We start from the raw sequence: 15754 nt of genomic DNA on the forward strand, positions 1-15754 counted from the left end.
GGGTGGGAAGGGAAAGAGGACTAAATTAGGCCTCCGGGACGCACACACATCAGACGAAACGCGGAATGTCTTCCACTTCACGCCTGTTTTCTGTGTGGTGGTGGTATTTCACCGGGCGAACCTGGCCAATTCGTGCAAAGATGTTAAAGCGGGTTCTACCACTCTTAAAATGTTCATGTAATAGTTGTAACATATTTTGCTTTATTTATTATATTATACCACTAAAACATATTGACAGAAAAAAAAAACAAGCCATGAATTTAGTAAGAAACCACTGACACCCATTCAAGTAGATAACATTTTAAATGCGTTAGAATTTATCAAACTTTAGTATATACTAACGATTCTCAGTAATTTTTAGGATAAAAGTATATACAACATTTTAACTTCCATTCCTGGAATTAAAGGGGAAACCACTAAACACTTTTGTACCACTTTTGTTATATTTAAAAAATATCCTTTCATGTGTGACCTAAAATAATGAGTTTTATCTATCTTTTTATTAATTTTAATTTTTTACGATGTTTATGGGAGGCGGACATTTTCGATGACTTTTCTTTGGCGATTGTATCTCATAAGAGTTATTAATTTTGTTCCATATTATAGTATCCTAAGGTAACTTTTATCGCCGTATCTAATGATAGAACATCACTAACCACTTGTCGCGATGCCCACAATGCACCATTGTTTCCAACACCATTGTTCACGGTAGCAACTACTGTCTCTTAGTTAATAATAGAAAAAGAAATTCAAACCCTATTCCTATAAAAATAAAGTCTAAAGTATAGTTATAGTTAGTAATGCAGCTGCACTTTATATTAAACTATGTCGACATTTGGGTGTATTAAATTTTTTCCCTTTACAAAGTTTCTTATTTTGTATCTATTTATATCGGCAATACAAAGAGCCCCTATAAGAGGTTATTTAAATGTACAAGCGAGTACATTATGTATTATTTATTAATTGAAGTGTTGCAATAACTCTTAATTTTTATGTGAAATGACAGACAATTAATTTTTTTCGTGTGTCTTGTACAAAATGTCACATGAAGTTCTCAAAAATGTTTGCAAGAGAACAGACAAATTTTGTGTAGAATTATTAAAATCAGAATCGGATTATATAAAGATGCAAAATTATATGATTTTTTTTGATGAAATCAGATAAACAATATGAAGAAATAAATAAACTATTGTACTAGAATTATACGCACTCATAGATCTGTAATGGTTACCTGAAAGGCCGCTTAGTGTAGTCCGAAGGGGAATACTAAAAAACGCGTTAAAAATGAAGAAATTTAACAGCTACTCTCCAATAATCTATAAAATGTAAAGAATCAACACTATAATACTTTCTTACGAGAACCGGAAACCAAAGCCATTTGAACCAATTTGATGGTAATAAAAGATGGAGCCGTGAACGACGTTCATTGTGCGGCGAAGATTGAACTGTAAGAACAAATGGCGGCACTTTACAATGCTAATAGAATAGCTGATGAGGAAATCCTGTAGCTATCTAGCTAGCTCTCATGTATAACAACATACATGGAGTCGCTTAAAAATGTTTACTTCTTACTTCTTGGTGCTTATCATACCATCGTGTCTATCCTTGAGATTCCCCGTTTCAAACATATTGTCATCTCTGTTTTGTTAAAAATGAAAGACAGGGATGACTATATACTTTTATAGAGATTTTAGTGTCAGAAACCCACGGTATGTGGTTTATATGCCAAGTTTCATCTTGTACGTAGTTCAATAGCTTCATGATAGAGACTTATCCTTTACTATGTATGTTACTCGTGTTATTATTTAATTATATTAATAAATATCAACAAAACTACTGGCGCCGTAATATATGGCTGAATGAGCGAAAAAGGTCCTATACATGCCTGTGACATAACTTTACATGTCAATCTGATGCAATTAGTCGTTATTACAAAGGAATACGGCTCACATTAGTGTAATTAATGCCGGTAGTTAAGTCTTTATCTGCTGGATAAGTCTGTTACAAAATTATATCTCAGCTTCCGATTGCGATATGCTATTTCAAACCGATGATCCAATGTTTGACGATCAACAAGATCTCTACGGTGTCTACAAATAATTCAAGCTATTAAATTACTGCTCATGAAATAAAAAGAAAAGCTTACTAGAGTCTTTGTCAATGACATATTTTGTATGAGACTTTCAAATCACATAGTTGCTAAAAAGCCGATAACAACTCTGCATCGTGCTTACTTAAGTATTACGTCTTTGGTCTAGATTAACGCAAATATCTGCGAGATAGATATTATGCATAATATATTGAATGTGAAACATAGAAATATTTTAATTAGAATTTGATCCATCTTAATTCACTTGAACCTTGACACGGATACTAGTTGGCAAAACTCGTTTTCACTTTTCTTAAGATTCAGATTTTTTTCTCTAAACAACAGCGCACCAAATGTTTATAACGCAGAGCAATCATTTGCGTTCCGTTTCACTGACCTGATTTTTTAATGCTGCTTTTGTATATTCCTCGTTTTATGTTACTGTCCATTTATATTCTTATTTTTAAATTTAACATGTCATTGTTTTTTTTAGCTGTGGCATTGTTTTTTAAAACACGAGTTTTTGTGTTGCAATGCAAGTGATGTATTTTAGTGTACTTATTTACGCATCTATTTGCGTAATCAAACGTTTTAAACACAATATATTGAAAATATAACTCTGGGTTTTTACTGCCGACAAGGTTGCTGTACTGGAAATTATAGCGTGTCACTATCTTGCAAATTGGTCATACAATTGCAACTACTTTGCACCTGCGTTTATTTTTAAACCCTTCACCTGTTTCTTATTAACTACACGTAATTGCAAACATCTGCGAGAGTAAAACCTCCAATTATTACCATCTTTTTTGAAAAATATCAAAATGTATTCTGTTAATTTAAAAACAATTTTTGTTTTTATAATTTTAAATAATAAAACAAAAATAAAAATCGCAATTGCCATTCCGAATAATCATGATAAAAAAGCTTTTTGTATTTCCTAAGAGTAATCAATTTTTCTTTGTTACAGGCCTCTTCAAAGGCTCAACCACAACTCTCGACGGCATCGGTCTTCGGCCGATGCCTGCCGAAAGGCCGAAGACGTTGCGGAAACTGAAATCAGTGTACGACGCCTCTCCGACAGACCCGCCGACCATCACCAATACGAACATAAGCAGCAATGGACAGGTGGACAGAAATATCAACGGAATGGAAGACGAGGTCAGAAGACGGAGTAATACTACTAGTTCCACGCACAGTGGGGACAAGTCACTGTCAATACTCAGCCCCTTTGATGAGCAGGTAAGAAAATAATATATGCTCCTTATTATGACGGCATTTCCACTGACAAAACACAAAACGTAACAACTAGCAGAATTTTTTTAATACGACTGATTTATTTGACGTGATGAAAATCACATAAATAGGAACGTTCGAACAAATTACATTGAAACTAAGGTTATTTTTTGTTGTTACATCTGTTGAAATTCTACGTAAGATCAAAGTTAAATTAGAGAATTAGTTTTTTTTGTATTCAAACAAGAACAAAGAAAGCCTTGGTTTTTGTTCAATTCTTTTCCATTTTCCTTGTTCATTTCGTCACTTCAGTTAAACAATCTAATGTTCTTAACGATACAGGTGAAGAAATAGAAAACAAATGATTGTCTATTATCAAAAAACCTTTTCTCTCTACTTAGTAAGAATATACTTTAGTAGTTAGCAATATGTCCGCTTTGTTATTAATTAAAGTAGTCAATATTAATTAATATTGTAATAGAGCGATTGATTTACAAGCGCACTAGTCAGTTCATAATGTCACTAGCACAGTTCAGCTTAGATCTTGTGCCGTTTGACTATTATGTTTTATCTACTGTTTTGATAATACAATGACAAACAAAACAAATCAAACTTTCAATAATAAATAGCTTAATTTATTGATTATTGTTATCGATACATTGATACACTACACGTGCCTTTTAATCGAAACTAAAGCGAGCTACATAATAATTTAAAAAATAAATACTAAGATATATCGATTATTGTTATCGATATTTCTATCAATGCAATACTAAAACATCCCTATTTAGTCGTGCGTAATTCAAGGATAGAGTGATAATGACACCCTGACATGAAAAACTGAATGCATATTCAAATATGCTAATTGTCACGATAACCGCAACAAGTTGTGAATACGTTACAAACACGATCTTAGTAAAATAAAGCCTCAAAAGTATTTCTTCAAGAAAAATAATTAGAATTATAATACATTCCATATAAAGGAAAGTAGACGTCTGATTTAGTGTTTTACAAGTCAAATCACACAAAACACATTTGCCATTTTACATCTGACTATAAGATTATGAAAATAGCGTTATGTTTTTTAACGATTAACCAAATTATACACGTAAGGCAGGTGTTAAAATATCACAAGACACATTTGCAGACGTCAATGCAACATGCAGGTAACAAGTCTTTACGAGTCACAGCGCAGGTGTTTCGTGACAATGTCATGGACCTTTATTCAGGTAGATAGGACAGCTCGAGTCAAAAAAAAAATCTTATATACTGCACAATTTTATTTTCTTAAGGATTGATTTGACTAGACATTAAAGCAACCGACTGACCAATCGTTTGGATACTATCGTAGATTAAATCAGTTATTGATTTAATTCGGTTTAAATGCCATGGACCTCAATATTGCAAAGTATTTAAAAAACGCAGTATTGTATAGAGAGCAATCGAATAATTTTTGTCTCGTACAAATAATAAAAATCGGAGTGATCAATAACCAATTTCGACGGTTAGAGTACAAACTACACCATAAGCTTCCTTTCTTTTACTATGCCATGAAACCCAATAAATTATACTTTCTCTAATGCTTTTTTAAGAGCGTCGGTGGCTCAGTGGTCAAGCACTTGACTTGCAATCTGCAGGTTCTGGGTTCGAATCCCGCCATGTACCAATGTGTTTTTCGATTTCCGATTTACATATGTACATTCATCCGACGTTCTTACGGTGAAGGAAAACATCGTGATGCAACCTGCACATATCTGAGAAGAAATTCAAAGATATGTGTGAAGTCAACCAACCCGCACTTGGCCAGCGTGGTTGACTATGGCCTTAATCACCCTTCACTTAGGGTAGGCTCCGAGTCCCTCGGTGGGGATGTATAGTGAGCTGATGATGAATGCTTTTTTCAATTACCATAATGTTTTCTCCAACAGGAGGAATGGGCGAAGATCTCCGAGATAATGGCGTCGTTCGGAAGCAAGCTGGTACGCGAATCTGTATTCGTATCAGAATTAGAACAGGAGTTTACGTCGCGCCTCGGCCTTAGCTGCTCCGAATCAAGTCTTAGTCCCTCAGTGGCTTCGAACCTTGGTTTCTGGCTCTCCAGTCTCGGTCTGCATGATTACGAACCACTCTTCCTGGAGAGCGGTTACGATGATATCGAATTTATTGTAAGTACTAGCAAATTAAATCATTGATTACAGTTAGGTTAAGTGGGTGGGTGGTTGTAAAAATATGGTTCACACATTAGTCGATTTTTTTTAATTATTGGTGGTTCTCAACCTGAGTTCCAGTAATTTTATTTAATAACAAACAGACATGACTAAATCTTAAAATTTGTGATATTATTCCCAAGCCTCTAGGCTAAGTAATTAATATTTTATATTATTTTTTTCACTTTACCGAACCGCGTCCTGCTTTTTTCGAGATATTTCTATAACCTTACCTTATTTTATCTAGTGTTCTAAATACTTTTGTTTAGCACTGCCCTTCAAGGCAACAAAAGTCACAAACTAGTTAGCTTATGTGAAACGTGCGAAGTGTTTTAATTGACATTGGCTCTGTAAGTAGATCTTTGAACGGAAGGAGCAAAGGAAGTTGATAGCAAATTAAATCGTAATGATGTTGTAATTTTGGCTATGAAACATTTGTATACATAACACGTTTGTCCACTTACGATGTCCTACAAACGATTATTATATCAAAATTATATTCTACTTTTAGTGTTTGTCTTGAACGCGGCGTGTTCAGATCTAGAATGAAGATTGCTTGAACATCTAAACAAGCGAACGACTCTAACCAACATATCTAATTCACTAATTTTCTTCCAGAACGGCATACTCGACGAGAACGACCTCCGCGAAATGGGAATCGAAGAAAACGATAGACAGAAAATATTGGAATCCGCAAAACAATTACCTCTTAAGATAACTGAAATAAGCAATAATCATAACAATAATAATATAAGTAAAAACCAAAACGAAACAGTAGACGAATGGTTAAGGAATATTAATTTAGAACAATATAGTGATACGTTTAGAAAACATTTATATGTAGATATGGATAGGGTTAAGAGGATTTGGGAGGTGGAACTGACGGCTGTATTGGAGATACAGAAAGCGGGACATCGGAAGAGAATCCTATGCTCGGTATCCGGAGAACAAAACGGACCCGTCAGTAATTTAGAAGATATTAATGCTGATCTCAACACATTGGTAAGTTCATTTCAGTTTCTACGTAATAAGAGACATTTGTAACATGATGTATTGTTTTCCCTTTCATTTTATTTGACAAGACAGCGACAAATACCACGGCAGCTAATTTCTACGGTTCTATAAGCATGACAAGTAAAAAGAAACAGAAAGAATACTAGGGACTTTATAGGTACCAAAATATGTATGTTTTTTGTTTATGATAAGTTATATTCTATATATGAAAAGTTTTCAACACATAGTAATGTAGAAGTGTTGTGTGGAGTCAGTTCAAGTACTAATTTCTGGGCATTAAATTTATTCATCCGTGCTGCAAATGACCTGAATACATAGTTTACATGTGTCATAACATCACATTAAGATGTAATGTTGATGTGCTCGATAGATATAAACACTTCTAGCAATTGTAGGAGTGATGTAATACTTTGATCACATAGGACGTTTATTACTCGCCTGCCGCGATCAGATCTAGACGACAATTTTTCTTTTTCACAGTTTCTTGCAATGTAATATAATCGACATTGTCTTCAAGAAACACTTCATGATTCAGCAAATATGTGCAAAATTTACATACATTTTCTATTTGTGGAAACAAAACGATTAATCGTTTAGAAATTTTTGGCCTAATCGCGTTGAACGGTCTACTTCAAATTGTGACTTTTTCATTATAACAAATCGTATACTTCAATAAATCGATTCGATAAAATGGATAGTATAAATATCGTATAGAAGCTACCACACAATCCGAGTGGTATCATAACAATTTCCTCAATCATAGCGTATTAATTTTCAAGTCGACGCGTCGTGATCGGATATCCTTTTCACAGGCATTTGATTGAGTAGATCGTATGCGCAGTCTTGATAGCGTTCTAAATCACAATATTAAGAACTTTATTAACTACACCAACGTAATTTCATTAATTATTAAGGAGTAATATAATTCAATTATTAGATATTGATTTTAAGCTATCACTATTAAATTAAAAGACATCTGTAAGGTTTGAAATATTGCTTTTTGTATCAAAAACTTAAAGGCATCTTTATAAACTTGCTTTTTAACTAAATAATATATATCACTTTGGTTTTCTTTGGGAATACATAGATAACATGTTTTCATACAGGTGCTAAGGTAGTGGAAACCCTCACTTTTATTGAGTTTGTTCATGTCCTGTCAGTGCATAACGGACACAGAGGGGCAATTTTATTGTGCATCACAAGCATTGAATTAATTTAAAAAGGATTTCCTTTATCCATAATGGCTTTAATGTATCTGCGTCGAGCTGTGACATTGCGGTATTGTTTTATCTCATCTATAACATTGCCGCACTCAGAGTGGTAAATTAACCACTACGCATAACCCTCAGTGTAGATTAAGTTGCTATGACAACGTAGAGCAATTACTGTTAAAGGATATAATCTCCAACATCAGTATAACATATTAAAATAACATTCTTGAATTGATCTCTTTGAGTGAAAGAGTTGTAAAATCGAATGTTTGGATGGATCGATGTTTATTAGAAGGTATCTCCAAAACGGTTGCACGGATCTTGCTAAAATTTGGTATAGATATCTACTTAACAAGGTTTTTTTTTAATTCTGCGTAAAGTCGCTGGCATGGGATATTGTCTTATAAATTATTGTTACCTCCATCGTTGTATGGGACAAGATTAAAATGGCTAATCTCTGTTAAATTGCTCATCTTGCTGTTAATTAGCATGACGCACGTGCGCGTGGGGGGTCGCCCGGCAACCCCCCGCAGGTGTAATAATGTGCCGCTCGAGTGAGATAAGTTGACGCCACAATTTAGGAGGGTTATGCAATAATTACAGGTACCGGTGATTTAGCCTTTCAGCGATCAATGTGAAGAAATCTAATGAAATGCTATGAAATGGTAGTTAATACTTGGAGTAGTTGGCAAATATATCAGAGTATATTTACATTTCTAGCAGTGGTGCTGAGTAGTTAGCTTTAGAATTAAATATTAATTACAGAATAGTGAAACCATGATAAATAACTAATTAAATAACCAGTACATAAACTCAAATGCACAAGTAATTGTGAGTGCATGTAGGCACGGTGCGGGCGGAGTCTTTTTTTTTAATTTCACACGTCGCCAAACACGTATAGGTAATTAGTGCTCAATCCGCCGACCTATTCAGCGCTCGCCATTCATACGCGGAGAGAGGCACTCTCTAACCACGCGCCGTGGGATACGGGCACGAAACGCCACTAAAACTGCACCAACCCCACTCCCTGCGACCCCCTTACCCTCTTTAACCCCCTACATCAAGCGTTCGCTATAAATATGTTAATAGGCAAAAATATTTCTAGGATTTTTTTTACAATTTCCCAAATGGAAAATGCCAAACGAAAATCTATGATCGCGTGATTTGAAAGCTTTGGCGCGTACGTTTCGTTTTGTGTTAGAAATATTAGATGGTTTTTTTGCAATCTCGTGATTGCACATAACATATGTTACGTTAAAACATTAAAATTCAATGCCAAAATATTACCAAATCAATTTTAGACAATATTATCAAAAGAAAAAACAACATGACACTCCGCCTATCACATTTGAATATAACTTTTTATACCAGAAGAATTATGTCCTGAAAACAATTTTTTTCTACCAAAGTAGAATATAGATAAGTTCATTTAGGAATTGATTTCTGCCAATGTACAATCTTTTCCAGTAATCCGGATAAGTGAGTCATCTGCGAACCCTATTTAAGAGACATACGAAATATAGTTTGCGATCCGAACTAGTGATGCTGGGGTTCCCACCCTTCACCATTCAAATCCATCGCAACGTAACATTATTCCATTCAGCAAAGCCTGAATACGTCTGTTGCCTTTTATACTTTTTATTACCAGCAAATGACACTCGCAACAAATTAGATGGTTCACGATGTCAATTATATTGCTCTTGTCCCTTTTATTCTTTAGAGCCTTAATTAAAATTTCACGGTTGCGTGTTCGCCGCGTTTTTTGTTTGTGCATCATTACTTTTGTTTTACACTTGTGAAGTGTGAACTGTCGCGCTTACTAGACTCTTCTATTATCATAAGCTCCGTCGAACACTGTCACAATTAGTTACTACCACTTTTTGCAGGTGTCTGTTTAGTTTTTGTTCACACTTTTCCCGTTTTGTTTTTCAACTCGTTTACTAATTATCTCCTTTTCTATAGACAGGAAGGCAATTAAACTCGTCAATGTTTTGACGTTTCTTAATTAATGCCTTACAATGGGTGCGTACTTGCTAGGAGATATAAAAATAAATATATTTGAATTTGTCTATTGTAATCATATTTAAAAATGTAATTTGTCCGCAGAAAAGTAATATACAGCAACTAAAAGAAGAAATTAAAGAGAAGTTGCCTTCGGAAAATTTGAAACCTGTGCCGCCTCCTGTAGTTCCTAGTCTAGCGCCCCCTGGAGGGGAAACTTTGAAGCGCAGTAAGAAAAATAGACCAGCGCCTCAACCGCCAAGACCCTCGGATCTGGAGATAAGGGCGCCATCGGAACTGCTAGTTGGAGTTCCGGGGGCATTGAAGACGCAGTGGAAGCATCAACCGTTTGTACTTGTCACGGGGGCGGTCACGTATGTAGCAAATGTAAGTTAAATCTAAATTTTTCTCGTCTCATTTTCTTTCGTCTTCACCGGGTTTTTCACACAAGAAGCATTGAGACATATGTTTATTTGAAACTTCGGACACGGCTGAGCCGATTTTGTCGGGAAGATAGTTGATGGCTGAGGGCATATTATAGACAATTTTACGCTGACGAATTCGCTGGCGGCCGCTAGTTCATTTATAACTAAATATTTATCATTAAATTCTTTAATTAACATTTATGTTAGACTACCTTACTCTTATATGACATTTGTTTCTTTTTATTAAGTATCTGGGATCGACTGTGGTAAAGGAGCTCCGTGGAACAGAATCAACAAAGAAGTCAATACAAAAACTAAAGAAAACTACTAAAGAGCCCCGGGACTCTCCGGACATCATATTGTCCATTAGCTACAGGGGAGTGAAGTTCCTAAACACTATTACAAGGGTAAGTACATATAATAGTGAAATTACAATTCTGCTTGTATTACAACTTTGTAGTCTTTCTTCTTTCTAAGAGATTGAGAGGAATAAAACTTTCTATCATGAATAAAATTGGAATGTCTGTATGTTATATCAAAAAAAAAAATTGTATTTCGAGAACATGATGTATTTACACTGCTGTCTGTCTGCCTGGTTTTAATTCCGCATTGACGATGTCGCGGGTGACCGCTAGTATGTTTACACAAATGTTTTAACGGCAATAAACCACGTAACTTTGGGCACATGAAATATTGTACCTTTCGCTTTGTTAAATATAAAATTATAAAAATATTGGCACTTCAGCATGTTTCAACATTTAAGAAGTGCGACTCACGTTTCGATTACGTGCTTATTTTGTCTTGATATAGGACAGAATACAGCCATGGCAATTATTATCCTTTACCTCGATTTGAAACAAAGACATGCAATCAATACTATCCACTATGCTTATTAAAAATAAAAGTCGAATTTCGTAGTATTCTCTCTACGATGACCCTCCAAGTATCACTAGTTATTTACTTCGAAAATTTCTTGCCATAAAAGGCTGTCCTCTTTGAGACGCAACCAAGCGTACGGAGGGCAAACCCCACCTTTGGGTACCAAAGAGGGTCCACTAAACAAAAGCCCCGACTTTGCCCGCTTGATTTTTAATTATGGATCGCTGTTCACACTTCACCGGACCTCGAATCTTGCCTTTGTTTCTTATAGATAAAAAGTTGTATTTTTATGGTTCGATGTAAGGTCACTTCACGATTAGTTACATGGTTACACCGGATAATAGGGATTATTTTACATTCAAAATTTATTTTATCCGTTTTCTTCAACACTTTATTTTTTTAATGGCTAAATATATTAATTTAAACTTTTATAAATAACTAAAACACAAAAGACCTCGACATTTATTTTTGCATATGCCTTCACCTTAAAATCTTATAATACAACTTCTTTTTCCCATTTTATTTTTACCTTAAGTATACTGCCTGTATCCCTACGGAAGGTTGGCACAAAACGTACCACTCCTCCATACATCTCTATCAGCCGTCATATCTGAATCTACCCTCTTCTTACGCCTATCCTCTTTTAAACAATACATCCATACTTTCTTTGGTCTTCCTCTATCTCTGTAGTCATCACGTTCAATCATCATAATTTAATTTTACTTTAAGTAAGACTATAAAAATTTGACTCAGGAGTTGATCTGCGAGCACGAGATAAGGAACATTCACTGCGCGTGCCAGGACGCAGACGACCTGACACACTTCGCCTACATCACCAAGGACCATACCACCCGCAGCCACTACTGCCACGTCTTCAGAGTCGCTACAATGGTTAGTTTAATTATATTTTAGCGGTTTTTGGCTATGTGAACAGTAGTTTTCATAAATACGAGGATTACATTAGCCTGAAAAGATGTCCATAAAACATTTCTAATTTCTAATGTGTCATTATCAAAATACTCAATTACTTTTTAAATATTGTATGCAATAAAAGTCAAATAGTACTAATGTTAAAATTGAACACACGGCACAAGTCATCGTAATTAATACACTATCAAGGCACAGACTTTTCAATCACAAATATCCAAAGGATTCTAATCTGGTATATAATGTTACTGTTACTATCTGCCGTCGGTGGCTCAGTAGTCAAGCACTTGACTTGCAATCTGCAGGTCCTGGGTTCGAATCCCGCCATGTACCAATGTGTTTTTCGATTTCCGATGTACATTTATCCGACATTTTTACGGTGAAGGAAAACATCGTGATGCAACCTGCACATATTTGAGAAGAAATTCAAAGATATGTGTGAAGTCAACCAACCCACACTTGGCCAGCGTTGTTGACTATGGCCTAATTACCCTTAACTTAGGGTAGGCTCCGAGCCCCTCAGTGGGGACGTATAGTGAGCTGATGATGATGATGATGATGATGAAATAATGTTAAAAAATTTATACTACCTTCATATATTTCAGGATCAAGCCACTGAAGTTATCTTAACACTAGGCGAGGCTTTCGAAGTGGCTTATCAAATGGCACTAAGAGAGCAATCAAATCGGTCGAGAGTGACCCAGTCGCTTACCAAAACACCAACGCATGACCCCACGACAACCAACAAAGAGAAACTCAATATGAACCACGGAAGGTCCCATTCTATTACAGAGATCAAGTTAAATGGTCACCAGTTAAAGATCGCTCCAATACCAGCTTCGTTGTCTAATGAAGATTTCCAAGCGTCTAGAAATACCGATGGTTCCAGAAGCCCAAGAACTCCTCTACTAAAAGCACCAATCGCTTCCACAGAAGAATTGTGAAAGCGAATATAAAGTATTTTATCGATAGATAATTTTTGTAAGTTGTTTTTACATCCATTTTTTATTTTTATTCAGTGAAATATTGAATGATGGATTTGAAAATATTTTCATATAAAAACTTTTGTATGGATTTTGCATTTTATACGAAAGAATTAATTGAATAAATAATTTTATTTATTGTTATTAGTGGAATGGATACTAGAATTAATTCTTAATATTGTTCAACTGTCGTTATGTTTATTGCTACATTTTCCAGCAACAAAATCTAGAGATCTAATAATCATAATAAACGCTACTTTTGAATGTCTAATCTTCGAATAGAAGTCAAACTTTGTCTTCATGATATTATCATTAATGAGGCTATTATAAAGTGTTAACAATTTGGACATAGGCCTCTCTGAATGAAATCAATTCTATTTTTAAGAAGATAAAGTTCAATTTTTAAAATGTCATTCGTGTTTCCAATAGTTCCCTTTCTATGTTTAATAGATTAATATTACTTATGTGATCCATAAGAAATGGATATTAAATGGAAACTAAATTACTGGATACCGTAATCAAAGGCCTAAAATTTTGAATTGACGAATTCGGTTGACTATTTTTGTCTTCCGAATTTTGACTATAAATAGTGAATTTGATGTGTGTTTTTGCATACACATGTTACATTGCGTTATGAATGTGGTAACCTAGAAATGGTTATTAAAAATAAGACGCAATGAAACGCATAATGTTCTCGTGTATCCTATACTTAAGGCTATATACAGTTCTCGAATCTATAGTTAATAATGTTTAATTGTTTCTTGTAAACTTTTGTATTTTCCATTTCTACGCCGCTTTTACGGTCCGTAAATTTATTTATGAATTTTGTATTTATATTACATTAAGTTTTACTATTGGATAGTAAAATTGTGGTTGTTATGTTGATAGATGTTAATTGTATATTTTTGTTTTATGTTACTGAAATGCCGCTGGCTGTTTCGTTTCTTGCGATCGAAAAAAAAATGACAAAATATTTTTTTTGTTCGTATATTGGTATTATTATTGGATAATTGATTGTGTAGGCCTAAACATAATCTCGATTAGATTTAGCTAATATGTTACCAGTTTCCAGTGTCGTATAACATTGTATATAGTCGGTTTTTAAGAGATTGCATAGATTTACAGTCGGTTGTTAAACACATGATCAAGTAGAGGTTGCTCCTAACTTATAGTACATTAAACATATCAAACGAATGTTATTGTTAACTCAGAGACGTAATAAAATAACCAAATTAAAGAGACCTTTATAAACACTAAAAAAACTGCAAAATTTATGTGTTCCTCACCTTAGCGAGGTCTACTTAAAATGGTTGTTTATTAAAAAATAGAGCTTCCGATATAATTTTTTCTATTCATATAGTATGAATGGTATGCGTACAATAAATATGTCTTAGTATGACAAAAAAAATAGTTTGATTCGTGTTTCAATTATTGCAAAATTTTTGCTCAAAAACTACGTTGATGTTAGCCATTTGCAATTTTGATTTGTCTGTTAATTTTTAATCTGTGCAAGGCCTTATCTTTATTCTGTAAAAGTCTGATTATGTTTGGGAGATTTTTTGTAATCTATGTGATACGTTTTTAAAAGTAAAATAATTCAAAAATTTTTTTTCTTTTCTTTTATCACTATTTATAACCTCTACATCTTTGCATATATGCGTAGTTTATCATTTAATTATTGTTAATTTTAAACAAGCTTTATCAAAGCTTTTGTTTCGCGTTGAATCTGATTAATGTAATAAATAATATAACTTATCTATAAATGTTGAAATTATATGTAGAATATAAAACATATTTAAATAATAATATGTAATAATTAATATAAAGTGTGCCAAAAATGCAATAATACAGGTAAGAAACGCCAATAAATCAACGATTATTTCCAACAATAACAATATTTGCTCATAAATTTTAAAAATTCATCTCTAATTTAAAATTATAGTTACTTTTGTAACATTTTACCGTCCCTTTGCGTATTTTTTTGCCCACAATTTACTTCAAAATTCTAATTAAAAAAATATGAACATTTAAAGAAAGCCGCGAGCTTACATTGCTACACACGTACAATAACATATATTCATCCCTCTCATTCTATTTGAAAGAAACAGAGGCAGCGATATATCTATACTATTGTTGCAAATCTTACATTTTGTATTACTGCGTTTATTCGTATTTTCATTCCTTAAACTCTTTTACTCGCATTAAATTTATTTTAAAAATATCTGCCACAATGCACATAATATTTTAACTATAGAAAATATATTATTACTAAAATAAATCCATCATCTTTTTTTATTTTATATTCACACAAACACGCTTTGTATTTTATGTATAAAAACTAAGATTATTTAATATATAGACAAAATAGTAAACATTATATTTACTTCGCCTCTTCATAAGACGAATACATATGAGAATTTCAATATGAAAATTAAATTTCCTAGTTAAAAATGTGTTTCAAATCATTCAATGACCAATTAGTTATTTCCTAACAATTCAATAAAACCATTCATATTTCTTATCTTTGTTACTTTGTCTATATATTAATAATCAACATATAATAATTCAAATAATTACTTATGTACTTATGATCAGACATATGATTTAGGTTGTACTGATTTTATGTATATTACATGAAAAATATCCCGTTGTATACCAAAGAATATATAGTATATAAAATATAGTTAAATCTAGTTATAATTATTATATTATAATAATAAAATATAACATTATATTGTCACGTTTGCGTAGAAAATATACATTTATGAAATAATTCACTGCCGTA

At 33.5% G+C, this 15754-nt stretch overlaps 1 protein-coding gene across 4 annotated transcripts in view; it reads left to right on the forward strand.

Moving 5' to 3' along the window:
* The window catches only part of LOC106120704 (uncharacterized), a 70451-nt gene extending 57447 nt beyond the window's left edge, over positions 1 to 13004 (forward strand). For all 4 annotated transcript variants that reach the window (XM_013316076.1, XM_013316077.1, XM_013316078.1 and 1 more), the window contains 7 exons: positions 3057 to 3328; positions 5251 to 5487; positions 6148 to 6531; positions 9861 to 10142; positions 10429 to 10587; positions 11813 to 11950; positions 12592 to 13004. In XM_013316076.1, coding sequence (XP_013171530.1) covers positions 3057 to 3328; positions 5251 to 5487; positions 6148 to 6531; positions 9861 to 10142; positions 10429 to 10587; positions 11813 to 11950; positions 12592 to 12930 — 1811 coding nt within the window. In that variant the 3' untranslated portion in view covers positions 12931 to 13004. The remainder of the gene's footprint in view (positions 1 to 3056; positions 3329 to 5250; positions 5488 to 6147; positions 6532 to 9860; positions 10143 to 10428; positions 10588 to 11812; positions 11951 to 12591) is intronic.
* Positions 13005 to 15754: the final 2750 nt, after the last annotated feature.

Source organism: Papilio xuthus, unplaced genomic scaffold (assembly GCF_000836235.2).
Source record: "Papilio xuthus unplaced genomic scaffold, Pxut_1.1 DF826949.1, whole genome shotgun sequence".
NCBI classification, from domain to species: domain Eukaryota; kingdom Metazoa; phylum Arthropoda; class Insecta; order Lepidoptera; family Papilionidae; genus Papilio; species Papilio xuthus.